At 38.4% G+C, this 25,092-nt stretch overlaps 2 protein-coding genes across 3 annotated transcripts in view; one reads left to right on the top strand and one right to left on the bottom strand.

The window, feature by feature from the left end:
- LOC136251243 (centrosomal protein of 131 kDa-like) overlaps positions 1-9,002 on the top strand; it is a 14,123-nt gene extending 5,121 nt beyond the window's left edge. The window contains exons 9-23 of the mRNA XM_066043662.1: positions 722-765; positions 850-967; positions 1,447-1,572; positions 1,902-2,008; positions 2,287-2,473; positions 3,106-3,233; positions 3,459-3,606; positions 3,654-3,731; positions 3,958-4,032; positions 5,539-5,687; positions 6,324-6,408; positions 6,809-6,963; positions 7,864-7,992; positions 8,608-8,668; positions 8,722-9,002. Coding sequence (XP_065899734.1) covers positions 722-765; positions 850-967; positions 1,447-1,572; positions 1,902-2,008; positions 2,287-2,473; positions 3,106-3,233; positions 3,459-3,606; positions 3,654-3,731; positions 3,958-4,032; positions 5,539-5,687; positions 6,324-6,408; positions 6,809-6,963; positions 7,864-7,992; positions 8,608-8,668; positions 8,722-8,793 — 1,662 coding nt within the window. The 3' untranslated portion in view covers positions 8,794-9,002. The remainder of the gene's footprint in view (positions 1-721; positions 766-849; positions 968-1,446; positions 1,573-1,901; positions 2,009-2,286; positions 2,474-3,105; positions 3,234-3,458; positions 3,607-3,653; positions 3,732-3,957; positions 4,033-5,538; positions 5,688-6,323; positions 6,409-6,808; positions 6,964-7,863; positions 7,993-8,607; positions 8,669-8,721) is intronic.
- LOC136251248 (rho GTPase-activating protein 44-like) lies at positions 8,879-25,090 on the bottom strand. 2 transcript variants are annotated; one of them, XM_066043667.1, is made up of 17 exons: positions 24,839-25,090; positions 24,067-24,109; positions 23,501-23,602; positions 23,330-23,406; positions 22,691-22,802; positions 22,556-22,632; positions 20,442-20,541; positions 19,947-20,015; positions 19,807-19,888; positions 19,006-19,133; positions 18,209-18,314; positions 18,043-18,124; positions 9,861-9,944; positions 9,524-9,640; positions 9,367-9,467; positions 9,275-9,314; positions 8,879-9,191 (listed from the first exon to the last, which is right to left on the bottom strand). In XM_066043667.1, exons 1-17 carry the CDS (start codon positions 24,916-24,918, stop codon positions 9,023-9,025), a joined length of 1,569 nt encoding a protein of 522 aa, XP_065899739.1. In that variant the 5' UTR covers positions 24,919-25,090; the 3' UTR covers positions 8,879-9,022. The 2 variants fall into 2 exon arrangements, with proteins under 2 accessions (XP_065899739.1, XP_065899740.1); XM_066043668.1 differs by having other exon boundaries at positions 24,067-24,106.
- Positions 25,091-25,092: the final 2 nt, after the last annotated feature.

Here is a 25,092-nt window from a genome sequence, read left to right as displayed (position 1 = left end):
TAAACTTTCAATACAAAATGTATGCACTCATGTGTGCATGTCCAACCTCCTCTGACAATGTTTATGGTAGCATTTGCAGGCATTACCATCTTCAAAGAAAAGTGTTAAGTGGTTATAGTGTACAACACCCTTTTATGTAGGATTGCTTGAGAAACCTTTTAGTTAGCTCTAGTTCTTGAACTAAAAGTTTTAAAGGTTTTGGTTTAGTTCTAGTTTTTGAACCAAAACTTGACAGAATTTTAGTTTAGTTTTAGTTTTAGAACTAAAATAGACCACAATTTTAGTTTAGTTCTAGTGTACTAGAACTAGAATTAAATTGCTGTACTAAAACTAGATTTAGTTCTAGTTCCTTAGAACTAAAACAACACTAGTTCAAACTCATTGTTTCTAAACAGGTAATGCAAAATGCTCATGTGTGTTAGCCTAAGTGTTTCATTATATTGTTGGAGAGGGATGGGCTTGCTTTAAACTTGGCTCCTTTCTTGGTTCTGCCATGTAATTCTGGATAGATCTTTTAGTACTTTTACTCACAAAAACATCATACACATGTACATGGGACCAGCTCCATTATCCAAAGGCCATGTGCCAGTTCAATTGCTAAAGTATTTGGCAAGAGAATGTGGTGGGAGCCCATTCTAATCACCTTTAGTGTTTAGTCCCACTCTACAGACATGCACTATACTCTTGGTCAGTGATTTTTAACATTGTGTATTGTCCATAGCACCAAACAAGAGGGTTGCCTAGCAATAGTCTACTTGGACAAAGGTATGTATTTGGAATAATAAACTTGTTGATGTTTTTGTGGCTACTATAATGCCAATACTGTGTACTTCCAATTGTTTCATGCAGTACCACCTCTGTGGGTAATGCAGATGCAGTCGCAGCTGATGTCACAACAACGATTATGTCTCAACGACTGGAACTAGAAGACAAGAATAAATCCATCTTGATGTTGCAGAAAGCTTTGGTCAGTTGTGTAGATATATAATGGCACCCTTGATCCCAAAATGAACCTAGCTATTTGAAAAGAACAGAATAACATAATCAGGTTACATTCAACTGTATAGGGAAACTGTAGAGTGGCAGAAGCTACTCATGCATCAAGTTGTGTAGATATAAACCTCATTATGACTAGTGTCATTTGCAACATTCTAGGGGGAGTATGTATTTGTGTATGTAATACTGTTCTGTAGCTACACACAGTAGGACATATTAACATATAGGAACAAAATTAGACGTGCTTGGACAGGAGTAACACCCATATGCTAGTTTGTGCACTTCTGTACTACAGACAGTATCATCAATAACATATATGGTGGCATTGGGTTGAATGAATTTTTTGATGACATACAACTAACCTATTGTCTTACCTGTAACTATTTGAACACATGACAAACACATGCATAACATTCATGTACAACTGTGTACAATTGTGGTGTTATGCAGGCCCAGCAACGTGAGTTGACTGTGTACCACTCTAAGGAGCATGAGAAGGAAAGTGAACGAAGACTAGCTTTACAGAAACAAGAGTATGAGACCACTATCCAACGACACCTGTCATTTATTGATCAGGTGTGTGTAGCGTGTGTGTGTGTGTCTGTGTGTGTAGTGTGTGTACGTGTAGTGTGGTGTGTGTGTGTAGTGTGGTGTGCGTGTAGTGTGGTGTGCGTGTAGTGTGGTGTGTGTGTAGCGTGTTTGTGTGTAGTGTGTGTGTGTGTGTCTGTGTGTGTGTGTGTGTGTGTGTGTGAGTGAGTGAGTGAGTGAGTGAGTGAGTGAGTGAGTGAGTGAGTGAGTGAGTGAGCGAGCGAGCGTGTGTGTGTGTGTGCAGTGTAGTGTGGTGTGTGAGCGTGTGTGCATAACATGTGCGTAGTGTGCGTGTACTATTTCTACTCCTTCCATAGTTGATTGATGACAAGAAAGTACTCAGTGAAAAATGTGAGAAGCTGGTTAAGGAGGTCAAGGAGTTGGACAAGAAGTGTTCTCAAAAAGTCAAGTCTCTTGAAGAAAAGTAAGCATCTATGTACCTAAATTATGGTACTACATCAACTCAATTATAAGTCACATTCCTGTGCTATAAGTAGGTCCTGACATTATTACACAAGTAGTGCATATGTCATTCAGGAGATTTCCTGTGGGGACTATATGCAATACAAATGGGACTATGGACAAGTGTCCTAATTATCAAGGTGTCCAGTTTCCTTTTTAAGAGCTCCATTAAAGTGTTTACCTCTGTGCATTGTATTTACAGTGTACAGTGTTCCATTGATCCCTCTCCATCTCCTGTAGACATTCTCTGGAGCTAGCTAAACAGAAGGAGGTGTCTGCTGCGACAGAGAAGCTGAAGAGGGAGCGATGGATGGCAGAACATGGTAAAAAGATTAAAGAGATGACGGTGAAGGGACTAGAGCCGGAGATACAGAGACTGATAGCTAAACACAAGGCTGAAGTGCAGAAGATTAAAGTGCTACATGAGGTAACAACACTGAGTAGCTAGTGTGTGGCTTCTTTCCAGTAACCTATTCTGAATATATTAGTTATGGTTCTATGACAATGCATACTTTCTGCTTCTGTAATTTATATCCTGATAGTACCTGGAAAATAGATCGCTTACTCTTGGGTTCTATGACTATAGTATGTTCACATTGAGCTGAATCCTCAAAAACATTAAATAATTCATGGATGCAATTACACATGATCTTGAAATTTAGCTCATTTGTAGTACTGCTTGACCCGCTAAAAATATTTGACATAGTATTTATGGCCAATCAAAATTTTCACAATACATTTCCTATGGGGAAGCCATATAAGTACAGTGTCCATTACAGTCGTTTCCCGAACTTGTAATGGAGCCAAAACGTATGTGTCTGTTGTTGACACCTTTGCTGTTACCAATAATCATCTGGTTGGCTGAAATGTTAACTCTGTTGAGAAAAAATCCACTTTTAATTTTTAGCTGTTTTTCAGGATTCAGCTCAACGTGAACATACTATATATAGTTTCATCAGGGATATAGCAAACCCTTAACTGTATATAAGTGGCCATTGGTAATTTTAAAATCTATTTAGCTAAGGTGCTGATGTTATTGTATGTTGTTGTGGTTGTCAGGCTGAGTTATTGCAAGCTGATGAGAGAGCTAGTCGGAGGTTTATCCAGCAGACTGAAGAATTACGGACACAGTTGTCAGCTGAGAAAGAAGCAGCTTGTGCTCATGAGAGAGAATTAGCCAAACAAAGGTGATGTACATTATGGGTGGAACCTCTTTGTAAAGGATGCCTCCTATTCAAAGACTCTATACAAGTATAAAGCACTGACAAATACTTAGATCTCTACAGATCTAACTCCTAGTTATGTTTGAAAGATCTTGCAGAGTGAATCCTCAGTATGGCATACAATTACACAATCATGACATCATTATTGATTGTATCAAAATGACTTCATTATTAATGACATCACTACAGGTATGAGAAGATGGCAGAACAAGAAGAAATGGCTAACCAGCAACAAAGGAAAAGACTCTACCAAGAGGTGCAGCTGGAGAAGGAACGTTTGGCTACCTCCCACCAGCAGAAGCACAGAGAAATGGAAGAGCGGCTAGCTAGCATGGAAGTAAGGTAGAGTAGTAGTGTGTGTGTTATGTTAACTGTTGCCTCTAGTCAGCTAACACTACTGCAATGGCTGAAGTGAAGACAGAGCATGAGAGAGTGTTGGGAGAGATGCAGCGAAGGCATACTGTGAGTTGCTGATATACTGTTTATTGTTAATATGGACACTTGAGGACACCTACATAATCCAGACACTTAGTCATGTATCTCTTAACACATAACTGACCTGCAAGACACCTTGATATTGAGGACAATATTAGTTGGTCCCAAGGCATCCATGTTATGCAGTCAATATTTTAATAATTTTACAATTGTATTGTAATATCATTTAACATAATAATGTGTTGTGTCACAGACTGAACTGAAAGATCTTAGAGAGAAATTGCAAATTGAGAAAGAAGCTTGGGAACAGAATTTTATGAAGAAACAAGTGAGCTAATAGGATTACTAACTACTTTGTGTGCTGCTACTGTATTTTATGTAAATAAAAAAATTGACTTGACTGTCTTAGTTTTGATTAGCCAACATATAATTGCTCTATAACAACAATCAATAATTATGTTCTTTCAAAGGGAGACACTATTTACATTGTGAAGACCGGACTCATTAGTTTATAATTTGGCAGTGTGCAAAAGTTGAGTTGGTATAGTACACAGATTGGGGTACTGTATCATAGAGGACAGTGTGTATCATATTTCAGGCTACATCCTTGACTTCATATTGTGTATTACCATACATGGTGTATGCATATCAATATCGGGGTACATATTTTTTGCGAATAAACATAATGAGGATTTTCGAATTTCATGATATTATCTTTGAACATCCACGCAGACTGCATATTAGAGAAATTTAGGCTGAAATGATCATGGTATTTTAGTATTCGAGTACTCGCTAGAGTTAACAGTTGAGTACTCACGAATGCTAGCTACTTGTAGTCATACCCGGGGATTTTTCTAGAAAATAAATTCAGGGGAGTTTTTCAGAAATTGAGGGGGGGGGGGGGGGGGGCAGAACTTAAATTAGGCTAAATTTGTTTTATTGTAGCTAGCTAGCCATCGACTAAATTTTATGATTTCAAATCAATTTATCATTGTTTCATCATTGGGCTGGTTGAGGCAGAGTTCAGGGGGGCAAAATCATTTTCAGGCGGGGCAAAATGCCCCCTTTTCTCCCCCCCCCCCCCCCCCCCTAGAAAAATCCCTGGTCATACCCATGTGACATGTTTTATACTAACTTAGCAGTTTATAGCTTTTTCAAGTAACAAAAATGATACACACTGTATTAAAAGTACTAATGTTGGTGTTCCGCCAGTAAAACTCTATGGCCTTCATTGTGTCACTCGCCGATGGCAAATGCACCAGGTCATGTGATCTTAACAAGTATTCGTATACTAATTTTACTATCTGAGTACCAAAATCCTTAACGAGTACTTGAGTATTTGAAGTGTTTGTTTCAGCCCTAAAAAATTGCAGATCTACAAGCAATTGTGAAATCTCTAAAATTAAAGCACCTTTAAAATTTGTACATACAGATAAGTGGCAGGTGTTAGGTCATTGGTTGGCAAACAAAGTGTGGGACTTGAATACCAGCCTGAAGAAAATGACAAACTTTACATATCTATTACAGTGGAACCTCAGTTATCTGAACCCCTTGGGATCAGGGTAAGTCTGAAAAGTCCGTATCTTTGAAGCTATGTATAAATAATCTTAAAATAGCATAAAGATATTTGGTAAAAGTATCAGTATTATTCAACTACTCTAATAGAGCAGTCATTTCTGTAATTTGGTTAACTGAGAATCCAGATAAGTGAGATCTGGATAATTGAAGTTCCACTATACTACAAACTGGTTCTAGATAAACTCTCTAATCATGCAGTCAAAGTGCCATTATCTGTACATACTTACATACATACATGTATCCCTCTCTGCTGTAGGATGCTGCGCTGGTGGCAAGACAGAGGGAGCTACAGGAACAGCTGAGACAACAGAGAGACAAGGAGATAGAGATGGTGATTGGCCGATTGGAGGAGGAGTCTACTGCTGCTAGGGAGGAGTGTGACCGCAATGCTGAGGCTAGAATTAAGTAATAAAATCAATTAAATGTGTCAGTCATACAACACCTATTAATATAACTGGGTTATTTGGATGAGGGAGATGGGTAAAGGGTACTAGAAGTAATTCCTCCAAACTATATTCCTTTACAACTTCTAGTATACAACAGTTAACAAATATTTTGTTCTCATTTGTAACTGTGATAGACTGGTGCTGTTGCATCCTCTAACAGTATGTGAACCAACTTGGTACTACAATGACATAAACCAAGTCTGTAAATAGTATAAATGAGCTCATATAGGCTTACTGTATTTATTCTCTCCTTTGTGAATCTTCTTCTCTGTTCATATATTATATACCAACCTGATTTCCTTGCTAATCATGTCTACTATAACATCAGTGACATTGCTAGTATTGAGGCAGCCATCTCAATAGAAAAGACACTTGGCTTGATTGAGGAGAATTTCATACTGTGAAAGATTGAGATGCTCTAATAGAGCAGTCATATGAAAATATTTTAAGGCACAAAAATGTGTTGACAATTTTATAACAGTTTTCATTGTGAGTATTGGTCGTTTTCAAATAGTGATGGCTACTTCAGCCCCTTAACCCTCATTGTAACATGTACTACTGTTGCAATTGATTGTGGTTTACATGTTGTCACTAGACGGATTCGGGACAAGTATGAGGCAGAGTTGAAGGAGGTGGAGAGGTCAGAAAGATCAACACTGGAGAAATTCAACACCATGAAGGTGATATTTGTGACATAATATAATATAGCGTCACCTTGTGTTCACAATAGCAATATGTGGAAAGTGATAAGATGAATGTACAATAAAATAAGCCTTTAAAATATGTGATACCGTCTGTGCTGTCTGCCTGAAAGTTAAAGTTTTGGTAAATTAAAGAAAAAATTTTGATAGACTATAGTATACTGATTATTATCACAATCCACCTACTAATTGATGCTTTTGTTATGTGTTATTTTCTGCTACAGTGTAATATGCTATTTTTTTGAGGGATGTTTTTGTGGATGGTGCAAACATCTTTGTGTCATCGCACTTGCACAGGAGTACTTGTACTTACATTCTCTAAACTAGTGTAATGCTGTACTATGGTGCTGCTTGTACTTGGTGGTGTTCTTTACACTAGGAGGAGCTGGTGGTTGCTCAAGGCGAAGCCACAAGACTGAGGTCACTGGTCAGACAGAGAGAAGCTGACGTGGAGCAGATTAATGGAGTTGTTGGTAAACTAAACCGTGAACGTGAGAACATTTCAGACATCGTACGACAAGAGTTTGCTGACAGGTATATATCAAAATTCTATTCTTACTGGGACAAGATCTATATGAAAAATTTTACCGTTACAAGCATACACTAGTTATGTTGCATTAAGGTGACACAATTTCAAGGTTACAAAGTTTTCAGTTACCAGGTGATCCCTAGAAGTTGAGATAATTTCAGTGTATTTCTTAAAATATTCTAATAGAACACACACACACACACACACGAGTGTTGTGTTGTTTAGACCTGCAAATGCTCTTAACTCAATATAGTACAGCAAAGAGTCAACAACTGTGAACACCAGAGTTTACTAAGTTTAGAAAGAGTAGATTTTTTCCTGGACCGTACATGTGTGTATATGTGTCTACTTGAAAATGCTAACTGTTTTGGATATTTGAAGATTTCAGCTACACTAATTCAGAGGGTTCCCATCAAATCTTTGTCATTTGGAGAATGCTATAGCAGTAGAAGGCTTATTGGTTAATGCTATAGTACTGTATTAATATATTTAGCTTAAAGCTTTTTTCATAAGTTTAATAAAACACAATGAACAAGCAGCTGTTGTAATTAACTTCTTTATTTTTTTCTAATCCATGACAACTGATTTTAATGTGAATTCGCAGCACTTTTCATTCCAAAACAGTAAGGGATGGAAAGCTAAATGGTTGGCCATTCACGTGTGTATCACACTATCACTTTGATAACAAGTGAGCTATAGGGAACTGTGGCTTCGAGCGACTTTAAACAGGCTGTAGGACCATGTGTCCTACAGACCTACAACACTTAGCCATATTACCAGGAGTTCATAATATAAAGTACTTACTCTTACTACTTTATGCAACAGCACATTTTAACATGAAACATGCTTGTCCAATTGGAAGTGAACCTTTTTGATATACACATTACTGACATATCTCATATTAGGTTGGTATTCACTGAGGAAGAGAACAAGTCACTGAAGACTGAGCAGAGTGAGTTGAGGGCTCGACACAAACTGGAACTGGAGAAGGTGCGTAAAGACAAGGAGAAAGAAATGGAACAAGTTCATGAAAGGTACTGAGAACTGGGAGTAGAGATATGTACAGATTGTAGGTTGTCAGTTCAATTACATGTTGTAACTGTGATGGGAGAAAATATCAGTGAGACCTGCTTTCAGGGAAGTATGCGTATTCCTGGTTTAATATTGCCTGTCTAAACCAGTCGATGATACTCCCGATTTTTAGGCTTGAGCTACTAATGCTTTGAAAATAGACTATTATACTTTAGAGCAGTGCTAAAAATCAAGCCTATTATGCTCAAATGATTACAAAATGAAGATGATGCTCAATTTTGTCTTGCTTCCTGACTGCTGTATTAGAGTAAGTGACTGCTCTATTAGAGCATCTCTTATTTCCACACTTTTTGATATAATAATGTGTAGAGTATATACTTTGCTGGTTTTTTTGGGCATGCGAATTTGCATGTTGATTAATCCTATTTTATGCTGGCTTAATGCATTTATGCTGGAAATTACACTAGCACAATTGACATAAGCCTACCTGTTGTGTACAAAGTGATTGTCCAACATGCTTTAGAAATTTACTCAAATGACTGTATAAATAAATTATTATAAAAAAATTGTCTTACCTACTACCTATGTGTAAACATATCTAAACTGTTTGTACTCAGAGTGAAGCAAGCAGTAGCTAAGAAAGAGGAAGCCATGAAATCACTGAGAACACAACATGAGGTATGTCCTTAAAGTATCCACACCAATCTGTTACCGTGGTGACCACATGGCAGGCTGCACTAAAGAGAGCTGATCACTTAGAGATGTTGTTGGAGAGACAGCGACAGGAATTGCTGAAAAAATAACTCCTAAATTACATGATCCACAAACCAAATCACTTACCAATTATCGTGACAGTAAAATAACAGCTAGTTTTTTGCTATGATAAAATTATAGAGCTAAAAAATGAATAATTATTATGTTGTAATTTATGTATAATACAATTTTTCTAACTTGTATTTACATAATATTATTATGTATTACTAATGAACTATAAAATTTCATTAATTGATCTAATATAAAATATATAAAAATTCAAGTTGTGGGTTTTGGCTTAGTTGGTGGGGGAGGTGGTAGTCGTCTTTGTACAGTTGGTCCACTGGGGGCTTGTTTCGCTGTTGTGTTACTAGCAGTAGGTGGTGTCCTGCGAGGCTTTGGTTGAGGTGACTCTTGTTGGGATGGAGCTGGAGCCTTGCTAAATGCACTGGACAAGAAAGTGTGGTCACACCCACCCATGCATGCATGCACACACTGCACTACACAACACACATTACATTATGAGCACACCTTGGTGATAGTGAACTAGTACTACCTCTGGAAGCCGGACCTATTAGGAACAACACTGTTACTAAGTGAGCACTAAATAAAACACTGCTCACTAGAAGACTCTTGCTGGTCACCAAAGAACCAATGGACATGTTCAATCAATGCTTCTGCAATGACAGTTGGTGTACGGGTATCAGTTATTCCAGTCTCATTGCTGGAAGACACACAAGAAACTAGAATTATACAGTTAGAGTAGGGTATCAATGATACCTGCTGTCTGACTTTGGCCACACTAAGTTGGGGCCAATCACGAGTCCCAAGTTGGACACACCCATTTTCGTGACTTCAGCATTCCGTGACAGATCATGTAAAAATTCCATCAAATACCTGTGTAATGATTATAGTTTGTGTGTGTGTGTGTGTGCGTGTGTGTGCGTGGACGCACGCACGCACGCATAGTGCAATGTGTGTGAATGTTTGTGTGCGTGTGTGTGTGTGCATGTTTGTGTGCGTGTGTGTGTGTGAGAGAGAAAATAAATTTGAAGTATAGATGCACACACATAAGTTTTATAATATTACTCCTTTGCAGTAAAAATGCACACCTCACCTTAAGTTATGACTGTTTTCCTTGGGCAGCTTCCGTACGACCTGCCACAATGCCTGCAACCTTGAGTTGTGGTCATTGTTACTGCTATAAGGGACAATGATGATGAGGTATACATGTTGCTACAGGATACATGTGTGTAATTATGTGCAGGTGAGGTTCTGGGGGTTAACCAGTATCCAGAACAAGTCAGCTTGTATAATTGAAATTCTACAAAAGGGATTGCAGTAGAAAGAATTTGGCTGGATCCTGAGTGGTGTAAATGTAGCTTAGCTGAATATTGCATGCGTGTTATTTGCATGCGTGATATTGCAGGAATGTTATAATCACAAGATATTATGGCTGCTGCTTACCTCTTCGCTTATACGTACGCTATTACCATTGTTATTACATATTTAGCTTTATCTGTGATAGCAAATATTTGGTGTTTTACAGGATAAAATATATATATATAAAAAAACAAACCTTGATAGCTTGTGCATTCAACTTCCTTATGTGTAACCGCTATGCCATCCAATGCCCTCAGTTCCCAACTTTTGTACTCATAGCACACGTTCTTCACACATTCTTCATACATTTCAGCATACAGTCTGCGAGATCACAGACATCAGGTAGTATTATTAAATACTTCAATATGCAATTACAACCGGAAAGCCTGTTGTCTTTCTGCCATGAGTGCTAACAGGTACAGCAGCCTGTTGTCAGTCCTGTCTGCCCCTGTGACTGATGAAGGCTGATTATGCCCCACACCAGCTGTCCTAAGGGATACTTATGGACCATCAGGATATGCTTTTAGGCTCCCTGTCATTCCTGCTAGCATTGGTGTCTCACTACACGCATTCCCTGATATTTATCGAGTTTGAGAGATTGGGATGCTTTTGACTTGGGTAAGAAGCAGTTTGAATTAGTTGAAACTTGCCGCATAGCCTCATTAAGAATTCATGTTAAACATGCCATGGAAAGAATATTTGACAGAACTCTACCATCATCTTTAACTGATGTAGCAGAGGAAACATATTATGTATGTGCAGTAATGTGTAACTTTTTGCCACCTTTATGTATGAAATTATATGTATGTATATTAAAACCTCGGTCTGCCATTATTATTATTATTAAATGCTATCCCACTAGGGACCTGTGAGAAGGCTAAAGCCTGTGAATACAGGAAGTCAGAAACGTGTAACTGAAATGTCGAAGAATGCAGAAAAAATCCCAGACCCAGTGGTGACTTGATCCCCCACAACATGCAGTCTATACATGCACCAGAGGAGCCACAACAGCTGGGATCTGAGATCTTCTCTGCATTAAACCTCTACTTAATCATTGACTTCTCACCAGTAAGGGGGTTTTATTAAATGCTATCCCACTAGGGTCATGTGAGAAGGCTAAAACCATTACTGAATCTGCCTTCTCAAGTAAATCTATTAAACCACTTTCCTAGTTAACATTTGATCATTGATGGAACCAGGATACAACCTTGACACAAAAGTAATAGCGATATACCAACTAGAATTTTGTAAGTATTATGGTTGTTATATGTTGAAAAGGTCATCTGCTGAAATTCAGGTAATGCTGGTGTCTCCACAAAAATGTCGGTGGCATCTATTATTACTCTGGTGGTCGGATACAAATCTTTAAAAGATTTTGGCATGTACAAATATTTACTACATTTCAAATGATCCATTTTGCCATTCAATGAATACAAAAATTGACACTTTGTATCAATTTTGGTATTCAGAATGGCAAATTAAGATACCAAATCAATAAAGTAGATTAATTTGCCATTCATTGAATCAAAAATGGACAATCAAAGATATTTCCTTGAATTGCAGATACATAAAACGGATCCAAATACGGAAGATTCAACACATGGTAGAAATTGAAATGTTGAAACGGTCTGCCAGATATTTTTAAAATAGTCCCCTCCCCCCCCCCAAAATTCATTTAAACTACTAAGAGTTCAACTTTGTCCATGACCAACATCTTTGTCCTTGCTTCCCCAATACATCAGATCATCAACTCCAGGTCCTAAATAATTGTAACAAGCCATCAGACTTTCATAACTAGGAAAACCTGTGTAAAATGATAAATCTTTAGCAGCAATGTTCTCTATGCAAAACTTTAAACCAGCTATATCTCCTTTAAGTTTCTCTACAGTATTGCTCAATGATTCAGTTATATTACGGGAGCCATCATTCACCCGTAGACCGTCTGTTTCCCTCTCAGTTTCCTGACTTTCAGTGTACTCACCATCACTGATATCGCTGGTTTCCATAAAGATAGCTCAGACTTTAGGTGGCTTTCTAGGTGTTACAATCTTAGTATGACTCTTGATAGGTAAGTTTAAGGTTGGGTACTTGTCTGGATGGAGTTTCCTTTTTGCTGCTGAAATGAAATTATTGCTACAAACTCTAGTGTTCTCATTCAGTGGTAAATTAGTTCAGCCGATCATGTGAACGCAAATCCGTAACAACTTTTCTTTGTTAATGGAAGGCCAAAATATGAAACTTCTACTTCCCTATTCGATCTATTAGAACATCCCAGAACAGCACAACTATGAACTATTCTCAAAAAGCCGAGCAAAAATTACGACATGCATGTACTCAAACAGCTGAAACCTTCTAAATGATGCTGTGCCGTAACTATCGTTTACCTAAGTACTCGTTATGAAAACATTCCATTATAGCTTCAGAAATATGGTACAATTCTTTCCTTTGACGTGATGTATTACTATAATAATGGTGAACTATGCTACAAAAAAAGTTAACAAACAATGGTAATGAAAAGTTCCTAAGTGTTCTTACACTTGTATAGTACAAGGATACTATAACCAAGCTATTGCTAGTTATACTGTTTGGTTGTTATACATAAAAGGCTTCAAGACACTCCCACCACCTTTTGCACTTCCTAGGCCACACCAGTTGTTTTTGAAAATGACACAAAGCCAGCACATGCATATTAGCATTTCTTTAAATTACACTAGTACATTGTAATTGTTAGCACTACTTGATCCTGTCTTTGAACCATATTGCATACTTTACAGTGACAGCTATTTGTAGTATTATCTGTCTGTTAAACAAGAGGATTTGATGATTTGTGCTGCTCTGCTCTTCATTGTTACCCTTACTGCAGTTAGTGAGGTAACATCATTCCGTTGTTCCAATCAACAACTACCAGCTAGTGGTGATGATGACCTCCAACAAGTCACTACCCTACAATACTGCCTGGTTGACAACTGTACCATCATGATGATCGATACTGGAGAACGACTGGACATCGCATACACTACTGATAGTCTCATTATTACTACTCCAACAAGTGACCACACTTCTCAGGAAATCGCTAAGCTAGATAACGAGATACACTGCTACGCTACAGCTGCCGATGGCCTCCATTATCACTTCATACTATCAATGGTGATGAACTTGTTGGTCGCACTGATTAGTGGATATGTCGTTGCCCTGCATTTGATGCTTAAGAAGCTGCGTAACCTGTTTGGAAAGGTATTGATGCTTTACAGCTTCACTGTATTGTGCTCACAGCTTACATCATTCGTTTGGTTTATGCTACACGTCAAAATAGCCGTCAATTCCCAGTTTGCATGCCACACTATTACGGTAGTCCTCAATGTAGTGTTCATGTGCACTGCACTATCTGCCACATGTGTTCTTATTCTGCTGGCACACTTCATGTACCGCAGTCACAAGCTCCAGCAGGAAATGTCAGAGAGAGGATCAAAGCAAGTTTTTATACGTTGCGCTATTTACGTTGTGGGCACGGCACTGTTGGTCTTCTTCCTGACGATATGTTACGATGTGGTAACTGACAGCGGCAGGTACACAATCCAACAAGATGGCTATTGTGTTATACCAGTTGACGGCACCTACAAGGCAATAGTACTCACGATCATCATGGTCTTGATTAACAAGATAGTACATGTCGTGGCTTTCATCTTCTACCTGTACTACACATACAAGCTTAAACAAGACAACGTCAAGCAAGAGCTTTTGAGAAAATTACACAGAACTGCCATTGCTATGGGATCGACTATTGGCTTATCCGCTTTTATTCTCATACTTGATGTGATATTTACATTACAAGTTCCAGAGTTGTTCATAGGCGTTGGGCTTGTGGAGCAGCTTGCAATCGCAGTGATTCTCACGGAGAAGAAGACACGCTTGCTCTGCAGGGAATACTTTTCAAACTAACCAGACAGACTGTTTTGTCATGTTACATGCCATTATTATCAATATGATTATTGTGTATTTATTGTGTTACATTATATAAATTATTGTATTGTCTGAACTATTTCTTTCGAAACCTGCAATTATACGAGACCAGCATTTATATATACTGTGAAGCGTAAAATGTTGGCAGCATAAACGGTTGGCAAATCAAAAAAACTTTATTGGATGCTTTACTATTATTACTATAAAAACTATTGAGGCAAACTTTGTGGAGATTCAAGGAATTAAAATATCATGCATCTGAATTCTGTACATTTAATTTTACGTGGTGGGAAGTTAATAGAATGTGTCAGCTTTGTGTATATCAGCATCCACATGGTGGGTTTCAACTCATGTTTTGTGTGGGGCTTTCATTAATACATGGAATGATCTAATAATTGGCGAAGACGAGGAACTTTGTTGTGAGGGTGATCCACATATGCTGTAAAGAGAGAGAGAGATAGGGGGAGCAACTGAATTGTAGGCCATGTACCAAAACAGATATCAGTGATTTTCTCTTTATTCATTTGGAGAGGTGGATTACTTGATTGTATAATTAATATACTTCAAAGATACTCCTGAGATTTGCCTCAGGGTGGTCCAGAAATTCCCCGTAAATTTATCTTCAAAGTCCAATGAATGCTAGAAAGCCAAAGAAATTGATCCACTTTACACTGTTAGTGGAAGTTTCCATGTCTGCCAATCAACCAGTACCAGCACAGTTGCCTGCAGCTGCAAATCAAGGACAATAAAAGTCAAACAAGAACAAGTGAAGCTTTTTCATCTGTTGTCGTTGTAGATGAGCAGGACAATGAGGAGCCAGAAGGAGGTCAACTATGGGGAAAGGGGCTAAATGCAATGGCATGGAACAATCATGTGATACATGAACAAATCAATTTTGCATAGCAACTACTAAAAGGACAGAAATTACAGAGCTGAATGATTTAGTGTCAGTCAAGAGACAATCAGTTACAATTGACCGAAAATTTATCCAGAACAAAGATCATACACTGTAAAAGAAGACATCACTGGATAGTTACTACAACATTAAATTGTTTATGATTCGTCGTTTCAATACTGTGAGAAGGAAACAGAACATGCCATTGCCAATCTGTTCCAGTTAGGATCAGAGAAGCTCAAGATAACAGTACTTTTTATCGATGTGCTATGGTCCCTACTCTAGTTGAAAATTCCAAATTTTTTTTGTGTACTTGTGTTAACTTTTTTTGTAAAATAAAATTATTATTACTGGTAAACCCATACATACTGCATCAAAAGAAAGAAATGGTGCCGCACGACAACTATTAATTATTGTCTGAAAAGTGGAGTATCCATTACGCTTCGTTGTCAGCTATGTTCAACCCGTTACACAGCATTACGAATCAAGAACTGTTCGAAAAACACCTCTGCAATCAAAGTAGCCACTATGAAAAATACAGACGATGTCTGTTACGAAGGGAAGCTATCATGTGCTACCACCAAATCAACACCTTTCGCTGCCAGCAAAGAAGAATGGGACACAAAGGAGGACACTGTTAAGTCCATGAAGAATGCATTGTATGTACAGTGGTATGCCAATAGGCAAGTGTCCGGCTGAAGCAACATCAAACAGTGAAAAAATCAAGCTCGTAGCCTTAGCCAATACCGAGTTACGCTTGCCTGAAGGCAGCCACTAGATAGATGCTGGGGCGAGCCTAAGTGAGTTGAGTTGCATAGAATTGTATTTATGCATTGAAGGTAGCTATATGTATGCTACATTGTGTTTTGGTATTTTGTAGATGGAGAAGAATGATTGCATTTGTAAAATGATGATAATTGATCTCTTCTGTGCTTGTAGTTTTTTTTGACACAAACACAAACAAATATTTAACAAAACAACAAGACAATAATTAATCAAAGTGACTCTCAGCACACACTAGGTCAACTGCTGAGTCCTTAAAAATGATAGTAAGATGACCTAGATCACCTTAGACAAGTTATTGCTGAGTGGAGCTAAGAAAAGTTAACTTGCACCTCAGCCAGTAAAGTGTTCTACTGTAAGACTGCCAAGAATGCTCAGACAACAAAGTAGTAATACCGGCACTTGTAAACTACAGTAGCTATTGGACCCATTCCTCCAGAGCATGATCTATTCTTGCTGTGTGATCTCATTCTCCTTACTGCCATCTTGGCTATCCGGGGCAGCAGGATTGTCAGGCCCCACTATACCTCTCCTTAACTGCGCTTAGCAGAGGTTCACCTTGACTTTTTTCTCTTTCCATTCGCAATCTGTTAAGTATTCTGCGATGTCTAAGGAGCAATTCGGCTCTCATCTGTGTCGTTCATTTGACGATGCATGAAAAAAAAAGGAATGTAAAACATGCCGGTCATTGTTGTGTCATAAACGTATGTACCAGCCTAGTCTCGCGTGCCAGACGGTTTGTGTGGGGGCGGCAAATAAACCGTCTGGTCACTGTTGCACACTTTCCGTGAACTCACTGGAATTCAATTAGATTACATCACGGCATTGTTTTGCGCCAAGGATGATGCAATAATCGTTCCAATCACCTCTTTGAGCAGACTAAGACAATAATTGTACTGGTAATGTCCTGGTGACGTATTCGAAACATTACTGAACGTCTTCCTCGACAATTCTGTCGTTTCACAAATCCGTAGCGAACCACGATCGTTCTTATACGAACGCTTTTAAGAGCCCTGTACTAGGGAAACAAAGATCCTAAGCCCATGGCGTTGTTAAACTTTCGAAAAAGTGATCTGTAGCCGAGATTCAGTTCTTTATTACACTAAGGAATTTGAATTATTAGTGTTTGTTTCATCACAGAGTCCGCGAAGCGATCTGATTGGCTCTGCCAACATTCCGGCAGTGGTCCCGGAATGTGTGCAACAGTGACCAGACGGTTTATTTGCCGCCCCCACACAAACCGTCTGGCACGCGAGACTAGTACCAGCCTTATATGGAACATCAGTAAATGACACCAATTATTGTTCGTGCTATGGACGTACGTACCAGCCTTATAAGGAAGCATTTGTAAGTTATCCGTGTTTTCTTCTATAAATGAGACGTACGTACAATCGATTCGTTAGTGTGGGGCTTGCTCAACTAAAAATTTTGTTTATTAATTTAAAAAAAAAATCCATAGCAACTTGTTGAAAGCGTTTTGGGTTGATCTGAAGGCGTGTTTGGGCTTAGTTTTACCTAACCAATACTGCCTCATTATCATCTGGGAAAACTGAGGCTGGCTTTTGGGTAATGTTTATTTATGTGCCACGCCCAAACCTTTTTGGCCAATTTTTACCAGGTTTTGTCTTCAACAAGATGATGTGATGTGCACATACAGTACTGCTCAAACACAACGTCATCTTGCAAGAGTTCAAACGATTAAAACACTTGCTAATAAAAGGCGTGGCACTCATTTTGCTCGCAAGTATTCATCCCAAACGAAATGGGAGGAATACTTGCAAGTAAAATGGGTGTCACATCCTTTAATTAGTGAGTTTTATAATCGCTTTTATGTCTATACATACATGTGCCCCACATATTAATTGATGAGAAGTGAAGAGGCCATTACACTTCATTAACTGTTTTCAGCTATGTTCATCCTGTTGCACTGTGTTTCAATTGTAGAACAGTACAATAAGTGTCTCTACAATCAATCCAGTTACTACGAAAATATGGACGATGGCCATGATAATGAGTCAGCAGTGAAGCCACAGGGAAACTATAATGCACTACTGCAAATTGACACCTTGTGCAGTCAGTGAAGATATGGGACACACACACACACATACACATTTATTGTTAATATTACATGCTTAGCTTTTAGCACCTCTGTGTTGTAAATAGACCCAGGAGTGTATTAGATGATATACCTGGTTGAGTGTGTGTATTAGATCACAGGATAAGTATGGCATATACCACATACTAATCAACCAGCTCCACAATTTACTTTACCACGTACCTTACAGCACTGGCCCATTCAGGGTACAGCCTATAGGTAAGCAGAGGATCAGGAAGATCTCGTAGGTATTGCTTCAGTACTCCTATGTATGCAACACATACACAATCAGGACATACACACATACAGACACAATCAGGATATACACACAAATAGACACACTGGTCACCTGCAATAGTATGGGGGTCATAAAGGTGCATCTCCTCAGCTCTGGCATCAAATGCAGCTACCAAGTTTTTGACCTTTGATGCACTACCAGCTATTCTGAACAACCCCTGAATGAGAGATAAGGTATTATGGGATCAAGTGAAGTGTTTGTGTACTGTGTGGGTAGTGCAGGTGAACATGCTGTGTTTGGTGCATACAACCAGTTGCTATAGTGATGTGTGACACATATCATTATCAGAATAATATCACAATACAGTGGATCCTCACTAATCCGAACTCCAGTAACCCGAACAGTAAAAATGACTGTTATGTTAGGGTATTTTGGGAACAAGTGTATGTTCTATTAGAATATTTGAACTGGGTTCACTAATCCAACACCTCTCTCTGAACAGACTTTTGTCAACTTGAAAACAGAGCTGTTTGGATTAGTGAGGATCCACTGTACTCTGACTGTATTGCGATACCAATTTGTATTCATGTATCAATATGTTGATTGCAAAATCACAAAATATGAAGGCCTGGTTTTAGCAAAAACATTATCAGCCATGTGCACATACTCACACATTAAGTTGTATTCTTTTTACTGTATTGTGTATTATACTATACAGTTTTAGGTACATCAATAATGTGAACAACAAGTACATGTCATTATTTATATCAAGAGCTCATTATATTATGAACTCTTGATTGAGTGAATGAGTTCCATGACTAGTATTGGTACAGTGGTAACCATGGTTACATCACAGTCTGCTACACTACTACACATACACCACTCCACATTATGGATCATTCACACACTTCAGTGTCCATGTAAAAAGCTTTTAAAGTGGTAACACACTGCTCAATCACCACCGCAACTTCACACTGACACAACTTCAAGTGCTCTTCAAGAAGACAGGCAAATACTGGATGACTTGTAGAGGTTGCTATTACCAGAACAAAAGAAGATGTGACTACAATACAAGCACATGTGTGACTGTCTCTACTGAAACTGCTTGTATACTTGACCTGTCAACTTTAAACTGACCCAGGACCAGGTAATAGTAGTATGCAATGGGTATGAAGCAGTGCTGAAACAAATAGCAACTTTATAGTTGTGAACAAAACAGCCAATTATTCGATTATTCTTTTAGCATGAATAAGCACTGAAATCTTTGTTGGGCACAAAGGTAAAGCACGAGAGCTATTTCCATCTCTTCTAAAATGGAATTTTTCAGTATGAATATGCCACTTTGTTCACAATCTCAAGCTCCTAGGTTGATCTGATCACAGCTTACTACAGTGCTATTGAATAATGCGTTAACAAATCAAATAATGTCATATCAAAATAATTGTTTCAACACTAGTACAAGCTGAATCTTAAGTTGATACCCCAATCATTCATAAGATGTGAGTATTTATGTTGATGCAACTGGTGGTTTTCACAGAGACAATCACATGTACGGACACTTGAGGACAAACAAGTAACCCAGAAATCAGAGGACACCTTCATAATGAAGACACTATCGGTTGGCCTCACAGTGTCCATCTCATGTAGGTTCTACCACAAACCCGGGACCCATAAACCATACAGCTACCTATAGTATCTTATTCACTAACTTAGCTCAGCTTGAAGTTTAGGAAGGTATTCTTCAAGTGTCTTTACTGACAGTCTGTGCCATACTAGCTGTCGCTCTAGCAACTGCGGTGAAATGTACCAATACAATAATACAAACAACAGCAATGAGATGTGTACATACCTTATATGTCTCTTGAGCTATTTCGTGTTCTTTGCTAAGAAACCGAAACATGTCTGTGGCATATGCATCCTGTGTAGGAAAAAACAATATTACTGGAATCAGGGAATGGCTTCTTAAACTCTCCTAAGTTAAATCATTATATAGTATCAATACATTTCTACAAGTGTTCATAATACCCTCCCCCCACCCCCTATGAACTCTCTTGATTTCTACCTTGTAAGTGAAAAAGCCGTACCTTCATTATAACAAAAATTAACCTTGGCTTTGTATTGCATTTACACATACAACACACACACACACACACACACACACACACACACACACACACACACACACACACACACACACACACACACACTCACACACACACACATAACACACACACACACACACACACACACACACACACACACACACACACACACACACACACACACACACACACACACACACACACACACACACACACACACACACACACACAAACAGATGAACCTGCTGATGGTCAAACTTTGTTTCTGCTTCATCCAGGCTACTCTGAAGCGATTCCATCTTGGAGGGAAGTACTTGGGCACTCTTTTGTGCTGATGTATGCCTATAGCAGCCATAGCAACAGCATTAAAACTCCCTACAAAGTATAGAAACCAGAGGCCTGCCTATTCTTCACTACAAGCTAGCAATTCAATAAAAGAATTTCTTGTTTTGTACAACACAACAAATGAAGCCAACTGCAATCATGTGGCAGGGAAACAGCATATAAAATTTCAGAAGTGGTACAAAGACTCTCAGCTATGGGAGCAATGTAGTGACAATAGAAACTTTGGCAGTGGGATTGACAGATCACTTCAAGTACAAACTAGCCTTGGAGATTGATTGATTGATTGATTGGTAACTAGGATAGGCAGCTTGATATCCCAGGGAGTTGAAACGTCACAACTCCAGTAACAACAATATACAATACATTCACTACTACCTACAAGTACTAATAATAAGTAGGTCTGGCCTTGGTTGTCAATAAGTGATCAGACTTGGTTGTCAATGAAATTGTACACTATACAATTAGCTACTGGGGTCTGACCATATGTACAGCAGGTATAAGTTGTCTTTCCTATAATGGAAACTATCTATGTTCTGTACATGTGACCCACTGAGCGAAAACCAGCCATTTTTGCAAAAGTCTATTTTTCCATAAAACCGTATTGAAATACACTGGATAAAAATATACGTGCTACATGAAAAAATTATGGATGCTGTAATCGCATGAATTCATATGCACTGAAATTAAGCTCTAATCAATAAAATCTATACACCAATGGATTCACCTGTTTATGGAGAGTAAGAAATCTTTGTTTCATGTTCGCACAGCAAAGGATACATGAATTATGGGTGCTTATTTACGATGCAGTAATAAATTCACCGTCATCATTTCTTAGTTGGAATGGCCTTCTTCTTTGTCAACACCGAGGATTACAGGGAAAGCACTATACCTTGATTGATTTACCAGTTCATGGTGCACAGATTGAGCCAAGTCCCATATTTGTAGCTTGTTTCAATCGTAAGTTATGAGCGATTATCTAAGCGCCTGTAATATATTTCCTGCATTGTTACTGTACAAATTGAGTTTATCACTGTTCCGGCTGTCAAGCACTATAACTCTAAGACCATTCATCACAAATAAAACTATGGCTGTCCACTCTTTTGTTACTAGAGATGCAATAAAATGGAATTCGAGGAATGTGCGAATACAGCTGGTTTTTGCTCAGCCGGTCACATATAGCAAAGGATCATTATTGACTGAGTTCCTGTATCTCTATACACAAGATAATTGGTGAATCCTGAGGGGGGCACCAAAAAAATCCACACAGAAATTGAGATACTCTAATAGAGCAGTCAGTCAAATACTCTAATAGAACAGTCACAGCATTTATATGTAAGAATCCACCAGTTATTGCAACCTGCATCTGCAGCACCAACCCATGGACATATGTACACTTAGCTATATAGCCTGCGTGTATCACAATACTATAATGAAGTGGTCATGGCTAGTTATGACTGGCATATTAGCTAATAGTTGTAACAATATCTAATTTATCAGAGTCGAAACTGATTCTACATTCACTATTCATTCATACAACAAATTATTTTAGGCTTATAACTGAACCCATGATTGCCACTGCATGACCTGATCAATGCAGACCACTTAGATAACATGATTTATGATTTAGATATTTGTGCCCTAACCTACATTAAAAATTTATTTAGCATCTGGGGGGCTGTGCCCCCAGACCCCTTGCTGTATACCACCCTGGTCATGTCCTATTGCCAAACCCTGGATATGCTTGTGAAGACAATGTAGCCAGGTGTGTGAAATTTGAATTTAGTCATTTTGTCACTTCTGCCAATTACCATTCATAACAAGCAAAAAACTTGAGCACAGTAATAAAAATGGTGTAGGACACATTTGCTCACAAGTGTGTGTTGTATTAGAGTAGTGAAACAGTAGCTTTGATATTGCAAGTTAATAACTTCCTTGTGGTTATGGATTGTCAACACTTAGCTAGTTGGCTAACTATTCAGCCTCAGTGCTTAAACCGGAGAGTTGGACTAACCTGCTCTTGGCAGTGTCCTTATCCAACCTGGCCGAGTTTAGTTTCTTCTTTGACTTATCCACTTTAGGTCCTTCCTCCTACACAAAACAAAACCCACAATCACAAGTGAACTAGCCAATATTACACTACACACACCTCTAAGATGCTATTTAGTCTGCAAACCACATCGGCCTCCAGTGCTCGTTCATACGTTGTTTCGTGACTAGAAAGCTCCCTCTCACAATCACCACATATCATCATCACTGTGCTAAAATCACAAGTTGAAGGAATAACAGGTACCATGGGAACCATTAACACAAACTTGTTGATCTTGACTTAAGAAAAAGTTGACAAACATGACAAATTTGTTGTCAACCTTTAATTTGTCAAACCTCAACAAGTTTAGTTCTATGATTATAGTGATTTTGTCATCGTCCAAACTATGAAGTGATTCCTTCTCTGTCAAGTTTCCTCTCTATGGTCTCGATAGAGAGGTGGTCTTATTAATGACGTCATGGAGTACACTTTAGCCATATTTGGGATCTACTTGACATGATAGGTGGTCTAATTAATGAGGTGGATGGCGTTTCACACTAGTGTTCTAGGCCTGGGTTACAAGTTTATAAGGAACCTCACTAAGAGTAGCACCTGTTATAGTAGCTACTGCACCTACAAAGAAAGTTTATTTTATTCAAATACACCAAATGTGGAATAGACTATCTTGGTTGTTATAGAAACAATAACAACAACAACAACAACATAATCTTAAATATACAAGGAGGAAATATAACATACCCTAACAAGCTGTCTGGTCCGAGGGCTTGTCCTCCTTCAGTAAGAGCAGTAGCTAATGCATTACTGGGTAACTTTTTCTGTGAAATAAATGATTAAATTCACTTACCACACATGCATCCATACACCTTCCATTACACAAGGAAGCAGAGACAGACACACTAACAGACTTACTTGATGCTTATCAACAGTAGCACCTGACCCTTGTACACAACCATGTACTTTCTTGGAGACTACATGACTGTGTTGGCGAATGGTATCTAATTTCCTCTCACTCTGTTCAGCACAACATGTACAATATAAGGCTGTTAAGAACCCACACAAATATGATTTATTATTATATGTAGATCCCCCCAAATGTTCTTTATAAAAAGGCATCACAGGACAGAATGTGAAACTTTAGAAAAAAGAAATGTAACCTTAAACATTTTTGTTAACAATCAGTCATTGACGTTGTTCTCTTTTAAAACTGAATCCAGACATCACCTTCTTATTAAGTATACATGTTTCCTCTATGCTGTAATGATCAGCAGTTTAAATTCCACTCACATACACCAGGGTTGTCAGTTACATTTTGTTTGTTAGTGACATCACATAACAATTAACTAATAGCACACCTCACAAGAATTCAAAATGTGGTTCATTGGTTGGTTCATATTGAGTGTTTTATTTTTAGTACGACTGACAATTAATTAAAGGTAAAACCCTGTAATAACACTATTACATCACATGTAGATCACCTGTTGTAGAGCCACAGTCAGTGATTCACTCTTCTCACCACTACTAATGGGAAAAGGAGAAATTGTAAATATGACACAATAGAAACAGGAGATACGTAAGTACTGATGGAGAATACAATGTTGTGTCTCCACTATTTACTCTTGATAGAAGAAATTCAGGTACAGTAGGCCATTGAGAGATTGTGCCAATACTTACTGTAGGTTGGGATGGGTATAGCTTGACATATACAAGTTTGAGGTACACTATGATGCAATCACTGCAGCTATTTCAAGCAGTTGGTCTACCCAATGTGATCCCTGACTTTCCCCAGACCCTCGTCATATCGGCACAAGTGATAAGGATCCTGTGTAAAAAAGGGTCTGGCCTGCAAAACTACCAGCTACAGTTAAACTTACAATATTAAAGCAATATGCAAATTTGATGAGGCAATAAAAGGAAACAAATGCATGATATTAACTGAGTCTGTACTCACTTTCAAAATGACATACACACACGCTGGATGAAACTGAAATGTTTACTATAAAATTGTTACACTGTGTTGGGCTAGCTATCTTCAATAAAAACACTGACAATATGGAGTCTCAAGAGAACAAGTGTATTGTGTAAAAATAGATGTACAAGCTCTATGGAATAATCCTCAGAATCCGTGTAAGTGTATGCACCAATTAGTAAACCCCTCGTATACGGGGAAACACTTCAGCGAGTTATTTGCACAATACAGCAATAGAAGGTATAATCGGCCTACAGTTAAAATACACTATGTCCACTAACCCAAAATTTTCCTTAGCTAGCTGCCCAAATCGCAGAAGCTGTTTCTTCATGTTCTTCTGCAGCGCACCCGCCGTACTCATTTCTTCACGAGCCTTGTAGCCTTCCGCGTAACTTCTCAACGATCCGTTTAAGACAGACAATCATCTATAAGCGATTTGGCACAAACAACACTCTTGACTACTCAAGTCTGTCAACCAAAACGCCTCAAGCAGTTCCAATCAATACATTGGCCTGGAAGCCGACGCAAGGGTGTT

This window comes from Dysidea avara, chromosome 3, assembly GCF_963678975.1.
Source record: "Dysidea avara chromosome 3, odDysAvar1.4, whole genome shotgun sequence".
NCBI classification, from domain to species: Eukaryota; Metazoa; Porifera; class Demospongiae; order Dictyoceratida; family Dysideidae; genus Dysidea; species Dysidea avara.
Note: the sequence above shows the minus strand (reverse complement) of the source record. Positions and strands in the feature narration are given on the sequence as shown.